Source organism: Telopea speciosissima, chromosome 10 (assembly GCF_018873765.1).
Source record: "Telopea speciosissima isolate NSW1024214 ecotype Mountain lineage chromosome 10, Tspe_v1, whole genome shotgun sequence".
NCBI classification, from domain to species: Eukaryota; Viridiplantae; Streptophyta; class Magnoliopsida; order Proteales; family Proteaceae; genus Telopea; species Telopea speciosissima.
The window spans coordinates 11,841,459-11,861,717 of record NC_057925.1 but is presented as its reverse complement, the minus strand read 5'-3'; the positions used below and the strand labels follow the sequence as shown (position 1 = coordinate 11,861,717).

Genomic DNA, 20,259 nt, shown 5'->3' with positions numbered 1-20,259 from the left:
AACCTGATCATGGAGTGGGAGAAGGGAGAGATGTTTGGACTGGACTGAGTTGGGCTAGGTCAGGGGTAAAATAACACTATAATAAAATATATTATCACTTAATCTTCATATATAATCACTATAATGAAATATATTATCACTTAATCTTCATATATAATATAATATAATAAAATATGTGTGATATTTAAAGTTTATAACATATATATAGTACATAAATATATATTTTATAGTATAACTTAAAACATGGTCGGGCTGGGCCGGGTATGTCAGCCCAATCCCTGTTTGGGCTCAGGGCAGGCCTGGGCGGGTTCGGGTCGATAGGGCTAAACTTGCACCCCTAGGTATATATATTTTTATGCCAACGGTAAGTGGACAAAATCTTCTTACAAATCATAGGCATCCAATGGAATTCCATTCCGATTAAAAGGGTGTTTGCAAACCCATAAGGGAAGGGGATTATTTCATTTCGTCGCCTGTGCTGCCCGGTTTGCAGGAAATTTTCCAAACCTCGGGTGGACACACCATGAAGGGAAGGGCATATTTGGTTTCTTGCCTCCTGAAGCAAAAGCTTTGACACAAGGTGGCGCTTCTTGGATTTCATTACATTGATGATTCTCATTAGATTTGCAGTTTGGAACTCGCTATCTTGGTGGAATAATAGGCTTCTAATTAATGCTTCTCATGGGATCTGCGGTTGGATTGTCTAAACTCTCCAAAGAGTCGTTATTGAGAAAAATCCTAGTTTTTTTTATTGGATACGTACATGGATTGTGGAGGTCCATTAGCCCATCCAACAATTTTAAGTTTTTAAGTTTAAACTGTGAACCTTTATGCAAACACATGGATTATGCACGAAAATATATAGGCCCATCAACAATGTAAAGCATAGGTATCCTGTTAAAAGTAGAGAGACTCATATAAGTACTAGTAAACTCACTTGTCATTGCCCTCAAAAATAAATTAAAAACAAAAACAATGTAAAGTATTAAATATCCTGTCGTAGAAGTTATGTGAAAATGTCAAATGGCATGTCTTAATAAAAAAAGTTCACAGATAAGTGAATGTTTATTGAAATATATGGGAAATTAGTTACTCAAAATCAAGGGAAAATGTCAGAATTCCTGGAGTTCTTGCCATAGGTATGTTCCAACCCTCAACACCCTTTTCTAGGTTCATCCATATTGAATTATTTGAACACACTTCTAACACTTAATGTTTAGAACAAATTAAATGAAACAAATGCCAAGAATTTAGAAAGCTCCATGCAAAATTCAATGGAGTATAACAAATAAAATGAAACAAATGCCAGACATTTAGAAAGCTCCATGCCCAATTCAATGGAATACATCAACAAATGTATAGAGCGAAGTGTTTGTCTACTGATACATTGAAAATAAATATTTGGATTCGTAACATATGTGAACTTGAAATTTCTCCACCCCACATTGTTCTCGAACTGGAGATCTTGCATTTTGAAACGAAATGTGTTTCCTTGCGTATAAGTAGTCTTACCAACCCATAGTTCCAACTGGTCTCCCCAGTCTACAACTTAAAAATATATATAAAAAGAATCATCAATAGAGAGAATACTTCTAAAAGGTTATAAAGTAGCCTTTGGTTCTCAGTCTTTGACCTTCATCTTCAAGGGTTTGCCCCACTTTCAATGCCAGATCTTATGTATATCTTCTCAAAGTGCTCTGAATCCATCTAAAAATGTTGATCAAAGCAGCAATACTTAAAGATATACAGGCTTAACAATTATATGCAGTAAGAAAAGATGCAGAATGTAGATCAGCAAGAGTCAGATGGAGTGTGTGTGCTCTGAATCCATCTGAAAATGTTGATCAAAGCAACAATACTAAAAGATATACGGGCTAACAATTATATGCAATAAGAAAAGATGCAGAATGCAGATCAGCAAGAGTCAGATGGAGTGTGAGTAGAGAGAGTAGTCTCCTGAGGACCTTGCTCAACACTTATTTTAAAGGTATCACCAACAATAAATTTCATAGCACGTGACTTTGCTTTATCTACGAACTAATCATATACAAATTCATGTACAAATTTAAGAAACCAAGCACAAACATATTGACCCTGAAGACAGCACAACCTCAATTTACGATCCCATCATCATAAGAATCTAAGTTTTTTCTGCAAAAACTCTCAATCGAACAAACCTGATTAAAGAATAGAGCAAAGTGTGCAAGCTCAACAGCCTGGTCAACGTCGACTTCCCTCCAAGCTCTAATGTCACAGGTTTGATTCCTTTTTGCAGCCAATTCACTTTAGATCTTGCCAGTTTCAGTTGATTCCATTAAAGTGATATGCAAAAGTTATAAATATTTAATAAAATGAAAAAGAGTGGAAGAAACAGAGCAACTTAATGAAGGCTATAACTAAAGCTGTAATCCATTCAGTTGATTATCCAAAAAAAAAATATCTAATTTTATTTTTTTTTGGATGAATAAAAATATCTAAATTAGATTGGTAGACATTGATAGAAGTGTTAAATATTGATCCACTTAATGATTGTCAAAAATATGTGAATACAATCAGGATTATATTCACATAATTAAATTGTAAAACTGTAGGTGATACGTTCTTATCACAATGATTTATAATTTTCCTGGTCCTAGAGAGTAATTCCCTATCCTTTTCTCACCAAACTGCCAAGGACAAGAGAAGTCTCACTACCATCCATTGACATATTGAGGATGCTTGCAGTCTAACAGACAACATTGCTAACTTGTCCAATCTCTAACCCATTCTGCTAGTCAAATACTTGAGAGGGGGAGGGACATGAGAGAAATAGAGGAATGGGGCAGGGGCGTAGAGGAGGAGGGACATGTGAGAGGTATGGGGAAGGGGAGAAACGTGAGGGAGGGAGAGATAGAGAGAGGGAAGGAGGGAGGGAGGCATGAGAGAGAGGGAGTGGAAGGGGAGAGAGATAAGAGAATAGAGAGAGGCTGAGGAAAACAAAGGAAAAATCTAAACAAAGCTAAAAAGGAAATAGAAAGACCTATGCTAGATTGAAAGTGTTCGTTTCACATTTGGCCTATTTCTAACTTATCAGATCCATAGTTTTAAGCTTAAAATTATTAGCTTTATAACCATCCTTGTCATAAATTAACCCATAGGTAGCAAAAGAAGCATAAAATTTTCAGGTGCATACTCAATATGGAGGTCAATCCAAGCTTCAGACATTTAAACACTTAAATTATATTCAAAGGTTAGTTAATAAAAGAGATTAGCTCATGGAAGTGTTGCATGACAAGATAGGAACCTAGAGCTTGATGAGGAGATAGATCTAATTTCTCTTTGTTGGTTGCTCAGAAATATACGGAAGGGTGCATTGTTGTAGAAGACAGAAAAGTTTAAAGATGAAAAACAAGAAAAGGACATCCATTTGAGAAACAATGGAACTCGAACAAGAAAAAATATGATACATTTGCAGGGGATTGCGAAATGAAGAGGTCTTCTGGATAAATTCCACTTTGGAGGGAAGATTGATAAGGGAGAGAAAGAAATAACGATCATCCGAGAAGCACTTAGGGTTTCCATGTCATTCTCGCTCTTGCTGTTTCTCTACAGAATCCATTCCAAACACAGAAATAGACAGAAATAATAAGGAGTCAAAACAGGTAAATAGAAAGTCTAGCATCTAACCATAAGAAGTGAATTAAAAGGAAGGCAACAAACCTGGAAAAAGTATCCGGCAAGAAGCATCAACTTCTCAGAAAGGAGACTAATTTCTGCCTTTTTCCATGCAACTCCTTCGCTGTAACTGCTCATTGCAACAGGCCTAATGGGACAATAAAGAAGGAAAGAATAATGAATGCAAGCAAATTTAAGCAGCGACCGAAAGGTAAAAAGAGGGACAAATATACACAAAAAGGAAGACAAAGTGAGTGAGAGTGGAGATTAAAGGAGAGTAAAAAGGTAACAGAGAATTAACCTTTGAGGCCTCATGAGCAAAAGAAGATCAATATAAAAAATCTGCTGTAATCATTGTTGCATTCACCACATACTTGATGGCAGCTTTGATCCAAAACACTGAAACATCAACGGAGGGAATACAGAAGGCCATTCCAATCAATTTCTCGATGGCAGAACCTTCCCAACAACCTACATAATCGAGAACATTCAAATGTAAATTAATTCACCCACAGACTAAGATTCAGGATTGAAAGCCACTTACTAACATAAAAGACTAAAGAGGCTCCCTCGAATAAGATTCAAGATTCACAGCCATAGACTAAAATAATAGAGAGATCATTCATCTGAATTTTGAAAAGCCATTCAAATAAAAAAGAATACAAATGAAATATACAAGACAAAGAACTGGCCAATAGCCAAGAGTGCACAGATCTATTTGCAATAACGTCTTGCTCCAAATCTAAATGTCATTATATTGGAATTAATTACCTTGGCAGCTCCAATGCTAATAGGGATGATGTTGAAGGAAGCAACTCTTCCACCTCTCCAGTTTTGATGGCCCATCAACAATCTTCTGAGTGGCTGAATCAGGGAGGTAGATATAGGTCAGAAAAGATATTAAATTACAAGAAGTTGCTCCTCATACAACAAAACAAATTATAGGAAGAGATAGATGACAATGCAAAAGGAAAACAAATAACAGAAGATAGATTATAAGCACATCTGTAATGGAGTGGACAGGACACTCAATAATGCCAAATCTGCTGTTGATAATCTGTTAAGAAGATTGTCAGGAAAAAAAATTCATAATTCTGTCATGGCACAAGAACAAAGCCACCTATACACACCATGGGAATTAGTAAGAGAGGTTGAAATAACTCAACGACTCCGGCTTTGATTCTCTCTCGATTTTTCACCCAAGAAGGAAAATAATACAATAATCAGTAACATTCAGTATGAACTATAACTCCATTCCTTTTTATTTTCCTTTTCTCGTCCAATTTTTTTTTACAGAGTTGAAAATTTTGTTCCAATTTTAATTCCGATCAAGCAAATCGTGGAAGTAATGATTAAAAAACAACCAAGCACAACCAAAAGGGTGAAAGAGAAAGAAACGACTTAAGAGGGGAGGGAACCCAATACAGATCTCCAACTGCATTCAAGCTCGTTTTGGATAAGGTTAAAAAAATCTATACCGTAATCATGATGAAACTCTTCAGAATTTTAAATCTGGACCAACCCATTAAACAGTTAAGAGCGACCGAATAGGATGCAACAGGAAAGATTAAAAAAATAAACCGAAACAACAAACAAAAATGAAACAGAAGTAACTTAAAATCAGTGGCAAAGTTCAAAGAACTTGCCTTTGGGGAGATCGCAGAGGGAACAAAAGGGATTCTTGGAGCGGTCTTTTGGAAAATCCTTCACGCAGGTGGCATCACAAAAACCTCCTTGGAATTGATTCTTATTTTCCGATGTTATGCTAGTGTTATCGACACCTGCTCAACATAATAAAAAGTGATTGAGAGGGGAGGGAGTAGAGAGAAATCCTCCACTCTCGGTTTGCTTTCCTCTTCGTATGCCTAATTGCTGTAATTAATTACATTTTTTTTGGGGGTTTTTTGAGGGAGACAGAGCGAGCGAGCGAGGGAGTGAGGAAGGGAGCCCCAGCAAAGGAGGGGGATGGATGGACATGTCTTTTGGATTTTGGGAGGTGGGTTTCCCATGAACGAGAGAGACTGAGAGGCAGGAGATCAATGGACATGTCTTTTCGAGTTTGGAAGGATTCTTCTGTACGAGAAAGAGAGAGGGGAGAGGGTATTTTTTGTCATTTTAAAAAATTGGACAAACAATGTAGAGTACGTACTATTATAAGATATATATATATATATATATATATAAATGAATAAAAAATCTAGAAAAACAATCACATTATTTTAACTTATAAAATTATAAAAATAAGAAAATAAAATCTAATAAGGTAATTTAATCAGATAGACGAACAAAAAGATATATTTCATCAATTTTATTACTGTCGGATTGCTAAACGAATCGAATAATAATGGTCGAATATGGGATTTATCATATTCGTATCCGATTAGTTTTCAGACAGATTTGGATTCTCCCAAATGAATACGAACGTGGATCAAATATGGATTTTTGAATATCCGTTAACTTTACCACTAGTGATGCAACCTTATAATTTGATTTTAGATTTATCATTAACTTCCACATGCTATTGTTCATGCTTAGAAATACCCTTCTAAGTTCAATGAAAGGGTTTATATGGCCATGGTGAGGGAATTCTTCTTTCACCATGGGTGAAGGAAAAATTGGTCCATTGAGTTTATATGCAAAAAAATTTACAAAAACAAAAATGCAAATAACACTAATTCTGGATTAAGTAATGGGAAAAAGTTGGGACACCACACGTATTCCACAAGCTAGGGCCCGCTTTGTCTATCTCTCTCTTCCCTCCTTTGAAATGACTCGCATGCCCCTCTTGTATGATGCCCCATTTGGTGCCTCTATTGGTGCCGCCTACTACCTTACTACACGCGGGCGGGCGGTATGCCTATCACCCTCCCTTAAGTAATTTAGTAATTTTAGGGTTTTTAACAAATGCCCCCCTAAAAATGCCCATTTGTCCAAATGTCTCCTACAACTTTTCTAATTGTAAACTCTCCCTTATTATCAAAATAGTGTAGCACTTTGGTCTAATCCGTTAATTTGGGACGTTAGACGTTAGGTTTAGGGAATCTAATGACCAAAATGCCCTTCTGATATAAAGTCATCAAAATTAAAGAATAAAATGACCAAATTACCCACCTTGGTTCATGTTTGGACTACTTGGGGATATCCATATGCTACGGGGGAAGTTCAGGAGCTGTGTTTTTATGCACCATGTACGAGAAACCAACTATTGTGCCGATTTCCTAGCAGGATTTGCTCACTCTTGCCATGAGATTCATTTTAAGCATAGACGGCTTGCCGAAGGGTTTATCCTCACTATTGAGGGATGACACCAACAGCAAGAAATATTACAGAATGTAAATACTTTATTTCCAATTTTATTAATGAATTGTTATCCCTTCCAATTCCTTACATAGGGACAAAAATGACCACCCAACCCCCGCCCGAAAACACTGCCCAAGGTAGGATCCACTCCCCCTATTTGAGGAATTAGAGGAATTGGACGTGCCCGCGAATTGGAGGTGATACCTATTCTTTTATTAATATAAGCTCCAAAGTTTCCCAAAAAAAAAATATCAATTTACTGACATTGAATCAAGACGACATATCCCATGACTCGGCCAACTCGGTAAAGGCAGTCCAAGACGACCCACCATCAGCCCACGCAGCCAATGCCTTCTCCCTCATCTCCCAACACTGTTCCCTGATCTCTCTCCCGCCCTTCGACTCCATCAACGCTTTGACTCTCTTCTCAACCTCGCCAGCAACTACAAACCTATCCCCCTCCACCGCCACCATCGGCTTCGCCACCTTCATCTCCTCCACCAAAACCACCTTATTCATATGCTGCTCCGCAGAGAGCGGCCAAGCCACCATGGGCACCCCAGCACTCACTGCTTCCAACACCGAGTTCCACCCGCAATGAGTCACGAATCCACCCACCGATTGCCTACTCAGCACCTCAACCTGGGGCGCCCATGATTTCACCACTAGTCCCCTGTCTCTGGTCCGATCGAGAAACCCCTCCGGCATCACAGCTTCAAGATCGAAATCGTCCATGGCCAACGACGGAACCCGGTTGCCGTCGTCAGGTCTCCTTACTACCCACAAGAACCTCTGTTCGCTCCTCTCAAGCCCCAAAGCAATCTCTGCAATCTGCTTCGCCGAGAAGTCACCACAGCTGCCGAAGCACAAGAACACAACACTCCGACTCGGCTGCCCATCAAGCCACGATAGGCAATCTGATCCACTGGATCGATCTTTGGGTTCTGCAATCAATGGCCCAATGTAGAAACTACTGGCGGTCCAACGTTGGGTATGCAATCCCCATTCGCAATCGCCTGGATAGCTCTTGGCTCTAATGCTTCAAAGGTGTTTGCTATAATTCCCTTTGATTTGGGAAGATTGGTTGCCATTTCCATGAGCTCATTGTAGGCCCCATTGTTCCGATCGAGTAAAGACCGCGGCATATGAGAAGTTAAAATTGGGGGCAAACCTGGGAGGTGGAGAACAGTGTTTCCAAGGTCTTTGAAGCTCTTGTCTGTCTGGCTATGGATGGTTGGAAGGTAGAGGAAGAGAGCAACACTGGCAGCGCCGGAAGAGAAGTAGTAGTAAAGAGGGATGTTCATGTTGGCTGCAACATCGAAGGCATGGTTACAGAAGAAATCGATCACAAGGGCTGCAATGGAAGAATTTTGGGAGATGGTTTGGAGAGTGTTGAGAAGGTTTGGGTTGTTGAGACGGATGAATTCGAAGATGATGGCCACAGTGTGGCGAGTTGGGGAAGGTTGAAGGGAAGGAGGGTTGGGAAGAGGAGGGAAGCGATGGAAGGTAATGGAAGGGATGGTTTGAGAGACATGGTCGACGTAAGAGGTGACGGCGGGGGTGTCGAATGAGCCAGTGGTGAGGAGGACTGTGATGGAGAACTGATGGCTATGATGGAGTACTATTAGCTTGGCTAGTTCAACCATGGAGACAATGTGGCCAATGCCTGGAGCTGGGTAGAGAACTATGGATTTTTTGGTGTTCTTCTCCATCTTTTTTCTTGCTCGTTGTATACACTGATCTGTCATCAGAGTAGAATAGATCAAACCAAAAGTATAATGAGAAAGAGAAAGAATTGAATTGTTTTTCTGATGATATTTGAATTCGAAAACCAGTCACACAGTTTATAGGAAGCAGAAGGGAGAGGAGCTTGCGCTCCAAGCAAAAATTGACCAAAACTGCGGCTCATTGGCTCCTTTAGTCAATGTTTTTAGTTTTTACAATGACAACATTTGTTTAATTCTCTTAAATTTGGAATGGATATGTCGGCATTATTATAGTGGGAAAATTCAGATTCATGACGTAAAATTCTGGTGTAATTTGATTTTTATATTTCAATAATGTAGTCAAATTTTCGTCAAAAAAATCAAATTACTGTAAAATCAATACTAAAAAGTTGGAACCAGAAAATCTATTATTTTTTTGGGACAAAGAACGCTGCAGTGCGCTACTCCTGTGCCCAGACACAGAGAAATGATTGTCGCGCCCCCATGGAAAGCGGAATTTCTCAAAGGTGTGGTGGTCATTTTGCGCCCATATGTCTAGGCACAAGGTCAATGCAACGTACACCACTAGGTAGTAGGGCTGCAACGGGGTTGGGTTAGGCCGGGCTTTATAGAACCCTAGTCCAACCCTAAGTCCCCTTAGCTAGGCCTAGGCCGATCCGACCACGACTTAGGGCGAAAATCCAACCCCGACCCGCCCTTAGGGTCGGGCCGGCTGACTTCTGATTGGCCCTCATCATGGGGAGGAAAAAGAAATGCATGGGCTGAAATGGGCGGAAGAACATTATCAATTTTATACAAAATAATAATATAATAAAATATATTATAACACTTATTGTCTTCATATATAATATATTATATAAAAATGCGGGTGAAATTTAAAGTTATAATGTATAAATTATATCAATATATATTTTATAGTATAACCTAAATCGAGTCGGGTCGGGCCGGGCCAAGCTTAGCTCGAGGCCTCAACCCTAACCCGACCCGACCCTAACTCAGGGCTAGAAATTTCCATCCTAGAAATTTCCACACGACCCGCCCTCGGGCCAAATATCTCGATCCGAGGCCCTATTCGGGCTCAGGGCGGTTCGGGCCGACAAGGCCAAACTTGCACCCCTACTAGGTAGTATTCTTTTTTTCCCCTTAAATAATGATCCCCATGCAGCAATGCACCACTCGTGAAATGGATTGTTTTTTTAGGGCTGCGTGGCCCTTGCACCAACATGGGCCAATGACATTTGAAGAACATCTAATAGGGGTGGGGGTGTTTTTCATTTCAGCAGGGTAGGGTGGTCATTTTGTCTTTCTTGTTTTGGGGCCACGTAGCATGGGAGCCTTATTTTCTGTACTGGGGATCACCTATTTGTACATGTTTGTTTCACATACAATTAGGTGACCATTCTTTTGCTTTCATAAATACTTTCGGAAATGCCTCTCTATTTATGAAAGTAAAACGACACATGTCATCATTTAATCGTACACGTGAAACGTACAGGAAAATGATCTGGACTCAGAATGGCATAAAAGATTCATTCCCCCACGTTGGCTGTGGTAAACTCTCGTCGACTCATAAAAATACAAAAAATAAAATAAAATTCTAATTTATTTATTTTCAATAGGATTGGCCCTGATTGATAACATTTTCCAAAAAAAAAAACGGTTTTCTTATTTTACAAAGGCTTTGTTTGTTTCCGTGAAAAAGGTAGGAAAAAAACTTTTTTTTTTTCTAAAATAAGACTTTTCACTGTTTATTTCAATTGGTTCCATTTGTTTTGAATTAAAATTTTACATTTAGATGAAAGTTTTTTCATGTTTGTTTCCAAGAGGTAAGATGGTGTAAAATGTCATTATAAGATTTTCCACTATTTTCTTGCCATTTAACTTACCTGAAAAATTATTATTTAAAATAAGAGGGTCCTCTAGGCATCACTATCCGTAGTGGTATAATGTCCATGGCCACACATAATCTCCAATGGCCAAATTTTAATCCAAAGAGAGCAAGAATGTGAAATCGACCCATAATGCATTTCAAACACAGCATTTAATGTTTTTAGGAGTCTTTAATGCTGTTTAAACAACGAATTACCAGAAGGAAGAAAATAATTTCAACCAATTTGCTTTTTCAATTACTATCATTGATATTGAAGAAATTCTGTTTTTACAAAAAAAATTTAATCACAAATTGGACTCATAATGGTTTTCTCCTGAAGAAACCACCTAGTTCTACCAAAAAAAAAAACACCACCTAGTTTTTGGGCCATGTCATGACCAACCCCTTTTATCTCTGGGATTTCCACCTTTATACAAGGTAAATTCTGTAACTGCAGAACATGATAGAAGTTTTATTTAGGAGAAAACCAAAAAAGAATTTTAAGTTTACAACCAGAGAAATGGATGTAAAATGCCTGTTTGATCCATTCAGAGAAAACACCAAAAAAGAATTGAATTAATTCCCATTAAACAGCACTGCACGATTTTGATATACATTCCTCACTCAAACCAAATCTTCAAAAGCTGCCAGAAAATCAAGTACCAAAAAATCACAAGAGTGAAGAATTTTAAGTTTACAACCAGAGAAATGGATGTAAGATTGTTGTAATAGTTCCAAAATAAAAGTATAGTAGGACACAATGTATCACAACCAATGAGGTTGGTGTAATGGTTCCAAAAAGAGGCATTTTGGAGAAAAGAATCAATGATCAACAGGCCTTGGATGGATCCAGAAGAAACTTGGCTGGAGGAAGGAGAGCAACAGCGCCCCGCTGTGGATTCGAGTATTTCCTATAAACCACTTTCAACTTGCTCTCTGCTGCCCTAGTATGGAAGCTAACTAATAGCTTTGCACAGTCCCTGTCAATCACAGAGAAGAGGGGTTATATAATTAACAACATTCTATGAAGAACCATATAAAACACAATTTTGTTTTAAGAAAAAGAAGAAAAGCAAAGAAGAGGTCATTACATTAGCTGTGCTTCAATGTAGCCTGTGTGGAGCTTAAGTGTCTCAGTCCAAAAAGGAGTTCTGTTCAATGTGCACCTTGCAGCATATACCACTGAAGCTGCTATCATCGATGGACAGTACATAATGGTGGTATAGCGCATTATGCCAAGTTCAGCTAGAAAGAAAACTAAGTTCTCCATCTACCCATTCAAAAAGAACAAATTAATAATGAATATTAACCTAACCCACTACTAGTATGTCAATAATTCACAAAGAGAAAGTAATATTACCTCTTGATCAGGCCCAGAAGCTTTGATAAAGCGGACCAGAAAGACAAAAGGTGTAGGAACAGTTAAGCTCCATTCAAGTTTTCCCAATATTGTTTTCTCCATCACCAATAGCTGTTCTCTAGTATATGCTTTGTCTGAAATGCAAATGAAATCATTGGCCTGCAAAATTATAAGTACCCACCCACTTCAGGTTAACATAATTAATGAAAAAATAAGTTTATATACCAATGAAATCATTGACAAGAGTGAAAAAGTATACTTCTGGAGCCCAAATCTCCTCATATTTGCTAGCTATGAGCATGGCAGCTATGCCCACCAGCTGCAATTCTCTCCTTGTCACAATCTCCTTAGAAAGGAACCGATCAACAATGTTCAAGGTTAGATAGAGGGTCTCTGGCATTAGTTCAAACTTGTTGTGAACTTCTATTAACCAGTCTACCAAAATCTCTCTCATCCTATCATTTATGTCAGGCTGTGAGCCCATGTAGTCGGGAAATTGACTTTCCCTCTGCAATCAACAATTAGAAACAATCAAATAATATTAGTATGAGATGAAAACAGATTCAATAATTGATATATACAGAAAGAGTAAAAGATGAGTACATACTTCATCAAGCTTGTAAAACTTATAAATGTCTTCAATGTATTCAACAACTGCTAACTGATCATTAACATCCGCAGCATCGATGTTGTAAATTGGATCCTGTGGTTTATTAGTTAACCCACAAGCAATCTGGTATAGATCAAACAAAGTCAGCAAAGCCAAAAACCAGATGCTTTCTCAAAAGGGTATGCAAGGAAATTCAACCTTGCTCCGAGCTGTAAGGACTGCTGTCATGGTCTGGGCTTTCTTCTTTGATGACCGTTCCCCTTTCCTTGATTTTCTCTGGTTTATAGACTTCTGCAATTTGTTCTCCTCTTCAGTATCAGGGGTAATCTCGATTACCATATCAGGGTTGGGCTTCAATGTGACTTTCTGTGGAGCTGCCGCCTTTGCTGCTCTGCCTCCTTGAGCCCGAGGCTCATCAAGAACTACTACCCCATCAATAACCAGTGCAGCTAGCTTCTGCAAATCAATAAATCCAAGTTATAAAGAAGCTTTGTATTCTGATTAACCACTCAGGAACAATTTTTTTTTTCCAAGATCATACCTTATTCTCTCCTGCTGCTTGTGCATTAGCAAGTAACTGTGCACAGAAACTTCTTGTCACTGGGCGGCGATTCAACTGTTGTTGCAGTGGCTTCCCTTCTACACCTTTATTAGTAACCACCAAGTTTCCAATATCTCCAAGAACTCGCCGGTTCTTCCTCTCAGCTTCGGCATTCTTCTGCTTACCTAACCCAGTAACTACTGCACCTGAAAATTTCAATCAGAAATTAAGGCTAAAGAAGAAAGAGAAGAAAAATAGAAAGAATGTCAATCCAAATTAGCACCAAAGAGGATTATTATTTTGACCGCACAAAAATTTCCCAAAAGACTAACAGTATCTATAAAGTACCACCAGAAAAGGAAAAAAGATTCAGATATCAAACGAGTTCCCATACCCAAGAAAATCCTCAAGATGATCCGAAGATCTCCAGTGCATAATTGAGAAAAAAAGAAAAAAGAAAATATTGGCTGGGAATGAACATCGAGCACCTCTCTCACACAGAAACCAGAGCCGGAAAGGTTATGAGGAAAAGGGATGGAAACTCATGGAAGTATGGAACCCTCCAGATGAAGAAACGCATCGAGACCAACAACTGCAATTGACACCCAACCCCCCGAAAATAAAAAGGGAAAACCCATTCGAAGACTCGAAAAGTTGAGAAAGATTTTGGAGAAAAAAACTATCGTGATCAGTTCTAAAGAAAACTCACCAATTAAAATTTTGGAAAAACAAACAGAAATCGAAGAAATATGTAAAAATTACCTCTCGGTTGATGTGGAACAATGGGTTTTGATGCCATCTCTGTATCTTGAATCTGCCCAAAAACTCCTCCAAGGCTAGTCAATAGTGACGACAGAAACAGATGGAGCCTTCCACTCAGCGATTCCCCTTCTACGTTAGGTGTCGCCACTCTCGATCAACTGTCACTATATCTTTCTTCCCTTCTCAGTTCTCACTCTCTCGCCTTTCTTCTCAGTTCTTTGCTCTTCGCTTCTTTCCTCTGTTCTTTGCTCTTCTCTTCTCTGTTCTCTGTAGTGACTGAAACGGAACGAAGCTTTTCATTATGGAGAAGAGCCAGAGCTAATTACCCTTTTTAAAACAACGGGTTTCTTCTAACGGTCGATTTTGGTAAAACTCAAACCGTTCGATGAATATAATCCAACGGACGGGAAGCTGACTACTAAACGCTCTTTCCTTATTCCTTTTCCAGTAGGAGCTTCTAAATTAAGCATTATAGCCGTTGTAGAATGTAGGCCTTGCCCCATTCAAGGTTGCAATTCTCATCCTGACCCGGTCTAATTAAAAACCGAGTCTGTTATCTAAACTTGACTAGGGGGTGCCAAATATGGCTTTACTGAAAACCCTTTTTATGGTTGGTTTTGGGTTATGCCCCAACATGACCTCTATCCTATGGTGCCCTTGGGATTTTGATTAAACCCCATCCAAACATCTGGTTCATGCTGGGTCAGGTTTGTATTTAAATTGAGGTTAGGGTCGGACGGTTCGGTTGGGTTAGCTTATCAGGGATGTAAACGGATCAAATACGGAACGAATACAGATCGGATGTGTTCGGATTCGGATATCTCTTGACTGGATATAGGTGCGAATCGAATTCATTTTTCAACTATCTGTTTACATCCTTGACTAACCTAGACCTTCCTCTCCTTGGCAGATATGATTTGTTCATAATCCATGTCTCTCGGTTGTCTAAACTATTTTCCTCATTCTCTAGAACCTGTCGAACCTTCAAGAACCCTCAATTTCAGTAGATATTTATTTTTTTATTATTAGTTGATTTCTATCCAGATTTGATAGACTTTTTTCTGGGTTATTCGAATTTGGATACATATGCGAATCGAATTCGGATTTTCAACTATCCATGTACATCCTTACTTCCTATTAAGCCAATCAAGTTTAAATGGGCATAAAATTTTACTTTGGCTCGTTCTCCTTTTTTCAATAATTTTAAATCCTGATTTGTAAGCCAAGTTTATGTATTAATTGAAGTTAGGATCATACTTGCGGTTTGATTTGGCCAAACACATACTTAATCCAGTCCCAACCATGTCATTTCATAGGAGGAAAAGACACAGAGATGGAGACCCATGGAGCGTTGGTAGGTCAAGCCAATCAAGTTTATACGAACTAACACATTTAAGGGCAAGAGATCTTTGTCTGATCGTGTAGTCTCTGCATCAGTGCCAGAATCAATGAAAACATGTGCAAGAGCATCAACATGGATACGCTTTTTATTTCATAAAGGGGATGGTAAATTCATGTGCTCCTGTGTCTAGACTCTAGACTCATAAACCACGCAACTAGGCAGCAATCTTTTTTCCATATTTAATTTGATGAACTCACTTTTTTTTTAAGGGTTTTATATAGTAAGGGTAAAGGAAAGAAGTAAAGGCAGGCAGGTTCACACCTAATTAATTTGCAGCGTTTTCACTATTTAATTTGATGGGTTCTTACTTGGCCTTCCCCTCAATGCTTTGATGTACTGAGTTTTGGCCAACTAGAAGGTGATGCGGCAAATTTCAACTGTTGGGTAAATATGGTGTTCTCTATATTAAATACACATCTCAATTTAATAGTTGAATCCAACCATATGGCCTACTATATGTTGGATTTTTTTCTCTTTATTTTCAATGATTTGTCTACTTAAGCATTTTTCCTTTACCCTCTAACAATTTTTATTTCACTATTTTTCCACTATATGTTAAGACATGGTTTGGTCCAAATCCGAGGTAGATCCCAATTAGCCAACATATACTCTTATATAAAGTTTGGGGGGGAAAGAATGCTATCTGATCAGGTGGCCCACATTGTTTCTATGCCTAAACATAGAAATACGTGAAAGTACCATATTGCCTCTATTGAAAGGTGAAAATCTCATCCAAGGCGATGCTTGCACACGTGCTCCCATTGGTCAACATACACATGCAGGTTCTAGAGGCCCAGATAGCAATTTCTTTCCCGTTTGTTTGTTGTCTTTACAAAGCCTGATGCAGTAATAATTGTGATGGTTAACTGTAGAAGAGGTTGTCTCTGTATCGACTCGTCCAAATTCGTTCATGCTATAGGGGTTGTAATTGGAGATTCCATTCTTTTTTAGACAAAAGTTTCTATAAAAATGGAATTATTATTGCCTAATGTAATGATCTTTCTAGTATCCCCTCTCTAAGCTCTACATATGATTATAAAATTAAGACCCCTTGTAATTATTTAAAAAAAAGTATAAAATTAAGATAAAATAAGCACAAAAACCGTTATTCCCCTCTTGGCACAATGTCACATGGGTCCAGATCCTCTACTTCTGAGCTGCCCCTACTGTCGTGCACCCCAAACACAGCAAGGTGGTAAAGACCGTCTTCCCCCGCTCGGCAGGGGTAGGGCGGTATTTTCGCCGCCTTGCTATGTCTGGGGCACACACGGCAGTAGGGGCAGCTCGACAATAGAGGATCCCAATGCATGTCACATAGCCGCATAAAGAGATGAATTTTCCAATTTAAATTGTTGGATCGATAGAATGCCCTGGATTTGCCATGTGTCAAAGTGGTAGTCCAATTAAATTCTATGATCTAGTGAACTTGGACTCCACAAGAAAAAATTTTGCTGCTACGCCCATAGCAGGAATGTTCCTGCTACAATCAACAACCAAAAAAAGAGGAATGGTCCTGCTACAAGGCTAGCAGCCAAGGAAATGGAATAAATCACTTCCCCTTTGGGTTCATAAATACCCTCCTTGGTTTTAGTATTTTTCAAAATACCCTTTAAGATCCCCTTTCCTTGGCATACAGTTCCTGCTACTAGTGTAACAGCAAAATTTCGTTCAACTCCACATGAATTTTTCAGCCATTAGACTGTTTTGTCTATGTTTATCATGATTTAATATGCTGAATTAATGGTTACGATCAAAATCAAAATTTGAAAATTTAAAAAATATGAGGTTGAATGGTATCTTTTTTCATCAAAATATTTGAGAAACTTCTGATACTCATATCTTAGATCAGACCATCCCATCGTAATTGTCAAAATTAAATTAGTGAAAGGTCATGATACCATTACAAAAAAAAAAAGCCATGCTTCAAAGGTTTATAAAACCAGAAAATAATGGTGAATTCTTTACTTCCAATTAGAATTTTTTTTTTTTTTAAAACAATTAGAATCATTTAGAAGCTTACAATGTTCTTATCTAAGATCATATTGTACCATCATATTTGTCTTGATATAATATGATAAACAGCTATTATCTTAACTCAAATGTTTAAATAGGCTAAAACATGATGTTGAATCATATCTTTCAAACTGGAATCTTGTAGTAGCTTCTGATAATTTGATATTAAATTAGATGAATCATTGTATTATCTATGATTCGAGGTGTTAAAAATAAATGATCATGATCAAAATAAAATTTTCAAAAAAAAAAAAAAAAAGGGAGAGGGTTGGACACACTACTAGCTTTCCTGGAGCTAGCAGTTATGAACAAGGGTAGGGAGATCATTTTTATAGGAGGGTGGGAGGGAGAAAGACTCAAGCTGGGCAGAACACCCCTAGCTTTCCTAGAGCTAGCAGGTATGCACAAGGGTAGGGAGATCATTTTTATGGAGGGTGGGAGAGAGAAAGACTCAGGCCGGGCAGAACACCAACGTGCCCAACCTTTACCAATAACGAAAATAAATAAATAAAAAATACTAAAACATGATGATTGGATTGTATCCTTTCAATTGGTATCATTCAAAAGATATGGAACGTTCACATTATTTGGTTATTTCATCTGAAACTGTAGTCTACACTAATTCCATTTTTGTTCAGTCACCTTAAACATTAAGATTCGAATGTTAAATAACTCTTGTTGAGTTCCCCTATGATAGAAAGTTTACGTGTAATCCCCCCTTTCTTCTTTTTTCCAATAAAACCAAGCCCAACTTGAGGCCCAAAAAGTTCAATCCCACCTTGGGCTTTTTAGGGCTTGGTTTGGGCAGATTTATTTCATGAAAGTTAATCACTACTTATATTACTAGTCATCCTTTTATTTTCCACAAATTACATAAAATTTGGACTAAGTTTCCATCCACCAATAGAGGTCAGTTCACTCACCATCCTAGGGAACACAAACCCAATAGCATTTTAGTATATATATATTCCCAAAATGTCCTCCCGATACTCCCTCCCACCTTCTCCCGCCCCGCAGTGAATGGGATCCCATTCACCGTGGGTGGAGGAAAACACGGTCCTAAAAGATTTCTACTGTGTGTGGTTCATGGAGCTGATGAATCATCAAGAGCACGTTAAGTCACCTAAATAAATCTTCGTCTTCTTCTTCTTCTTCTTTTGGCTTTGGTATGGGTATCTTGGACTAGAGAAAGTTTTGTATATCATCTTATCAGAATGTGATAAATACTAATCATAACTACTTAGCAAGTTTGTTTATTTTCCACATGTATTTTTTTAGGTTTAGATTAAACATTAATGAATGGTTGAGATTAATTTCAAGTATGATAATATGCCATTTGCATGCCTTTTGTTACTCAGTTACTCTATGTGAAGCAGAAGCTTAGAAGATATGCCTTTTATAAATTTGAGGGTTGTCAATAAAAAAAATCCTATTAAATATGACATATTTATACAAAAAATAAGTATATATAGGGGGAAAAAACGCTACCTGATCAGATGCGCTGCATGGCTCCTACACCTAGACATAGGGTCATGCGAAATTGTTGTTGGTGAAGCCTGATTTGGTCCAGAAAGTGCGGTTGAGATCTTCGGAGGGCCATTTTGGCCTCGAAACGATCTCAGAATGCCGAAAAATGGCGGGGCTCCATGTCGCAGGCTTGGAGTTGTATTGGACTCGTCGAGATCTTCAAAATGAGTACTTTTGAGCCATATGTTATGTTTTGGTCCGACCTTGTTTTTTTGGCAATTTTTTGGACTAGGGGCATTTTTGTACTTTCTAGGGTTAGGGCTTCCATATATAATGTTCTTATCATCTCTTTGAGATAGGGTTATGAGGGTTTGTAACATTTTTCAGAGAAAATAGTGAAACCTGTTCTACTGCTCGACCGTGGATGTAGCTTCCATCTTGGAGGTGAACCACGTAAAAATCTCTGTGTTGTCCGTTGTGTGCTCTTTTTTTTTTGCTTTTCTTCTGCAAATCGCTATTCTGGGTGTTGTTTTCTTAACAGAATTGACCGTCGCGCCTCCCATGGAAAAGCAGAAATCTCTGAAGGCACGACTGTCAGTTAGAGCAGCCATCTAGGTGCATGCGACGCATGCCACACACGACTAGGTATCTCGATCCACCATAAGCCCAGGAGGGCTGTAACTGGGCTAAGATATCCCAGCCCAACCTTGGGTTGGGCCACGATGGGCTAAGCCTAGCCCGGGAAGTTTACACCCTTACTAGAGATCAGCCTCGTTGGATTCTCTTAACTAGCAAACCACGGGGAAAGAGAGAATCTACTTTTTAGAAAACTCGAAGCATCCAATTAAGCTTTTTTGGGGGGATAGGGGTATCCAAGAAGCTTTTCAACATGAGGACCACTAGTTGTAATATTTAAATTTAAAATCAATGCCTGTTTCTCATATATGGTACCACAAGGATTATTGAATTTATGTGATTAATTAGTTAACAGAAGTCAAGTAATCCCCTCTAAAACTTCTACTTACCTTTACAACATATATAGGTATATAAAGGAACTATATATAAAGATGAAGTTAATGGCAGTTTATTTTATTTTATTTTTTTGCGTTAGGCCCCACATCAGGGCTAGACAAGAACCCATAAAGAGCCATAAAGGAGGCATATTAGACCACATTTATTACTACATTGTTACACTACTACTATTTTAAGTCACATTGTTACACTACATATTGAGCGTCAAGAGTTCGACCCTCCTTGAATTTACGCTAAACCCAACTATCTAACTACTTGCCATTGAACTAGAAGCTCATCTCCACAGTTAATTCAAGTTATCCCTCTCATACTTGAGTTTGTTAATATGACTTAACATTTAATTAAGCCCATGAGTAAAACTCTCAAACTATATTTGGTTCCAAAGGAAATTAAAAAGAAGAGAGGTGAAAATTTTGTAAAATTTTCAAACTTAAAAAGAGAATTTTGTAATCATTGACATTACCCCATATGATCGTTTAAATTACTTAAATTTCATACATACTAATGATACATTTTACATT

General features: G+C 38.2%; 2 protein-coding genes and 1 pseudogene across 3 annotated transcripts; all 3 read right to left on the bottom strand.

Annotated features, from left to right (window-relative positions):
- Positions 1-1,641: 1,641 nt before the first annotated feature.
- LOC122643248 (glyceraldehyde-3-phosphate dehydrogenase, cytosolic-like) lies at positions 1,642-4,500 on the bottom strand. Its single transcript, XM_043836889.1, has 6 exons — positions 4,426-4,500; positions 4,247-4,280; positions 4,029-4,125; positions 3,700-3,802; positions 3,532-3,585; positions 1,642-1,707 (listed from the first exon to the last, which is right to left on the bottom strand). The coding sequence occupies exons 1-6, from the start codon at positions 4,498-4,500 to the stop codon at positions 1,642-1,644; spliced, it is 429 nt and encodes a 142-aa protein (XP_043692824.1).
- A 2,724-nt stretch (positions 4,501-7,224) lies between these two features.
- On the bottom strand, positions 7,225-8,666 carry LOC122643247 (annotated as a pseudogene).
- Positions 8,667-11,348: 2,682 nt separating this feature from the next.
- On the bottom strand, positions 11,349-14,075 carry LOC122641691 (G2/mitotic-specific cyclin S13-7-like). 2 transcript variants are annotated; one of them, XM_043834977.1, is made up of 8 exons: positions 13,825-14,075; positions 13,063-13,268; positions 12,720-12,977; positions 12,519-12,644; positions 12,171-12,419; positions 11,912-12,070; positions 11,643-11,821; positions 11,349-11,531 (listed from the first exon to the last, which is right to left on the bottom strand). In XM_043834977.1, exons 1-8 carry the CDS (start codon positions 13,859-13,861, stop codon positions 11,381-11,383), a joined length of 1,365 nt encoding a protein of 454 aa, XP_043690912.1. In that variant the 5' UTR covers positions 13,862-14,075; the 3' UTR covers positions 11,349-11,380. The 2 variants fall into 2 exon arrangements, with proteins under 2 accessions (XP_043690912.1, XP_043690913.1); XM_043834978.1 differs by having other exon boundaries at positions 12,171-12,413.
- Positions 14,076-20,259: the final 6,184 nt, after the last annotated feature.

Excerpts from the sequence above, each read along its gene's own strand:
- LOC122643248 (XM_043836889.1), bottom strand. The coding sequence starts at position 4,500 with ATGGGCCATCAAAACTGGAGAGGTGGAAGAGTTGCTTCCTTCAACATC. Across the intron at positions 4,126-4,246 it reads TATTATTTTAGTCTATGGCT|GTTGTTGGGAAGGTTCTGCC; the intron begins GTGAATCTTGAA and ends TCGATTATGTAG. Across the intron at positions 3,586-3,699 it reads TTGCCGGATACTTTTTCCAG|AGAAACAGCAAGAGCGAGAA; the intron begins GTTTGTTGCCTT and ends TGGATTCTGTAG.
- LOC122641691 (XM_043834977.1), bottom strand. The coding sequence starts at position 13,861 with ATGGCATCAAAACCCATTGTTCCACATCAACCGAGAG. Across the intron at positions 13,269-13,824 it reads TGTTCCACATCAACCGAGAG|GTGCAGTAGTTACTGGGTTA; the intron begins GTAATTTTTACA and ends TGAAATTTTCAG. Across the intron at positions 11,532-11,642 it reads TACATTGAAGCACAGCTAAT|GGACTGTGCAAAGCTATTAG; the intron begins GTAATGACCTCT and ends TGTGATTGACAG.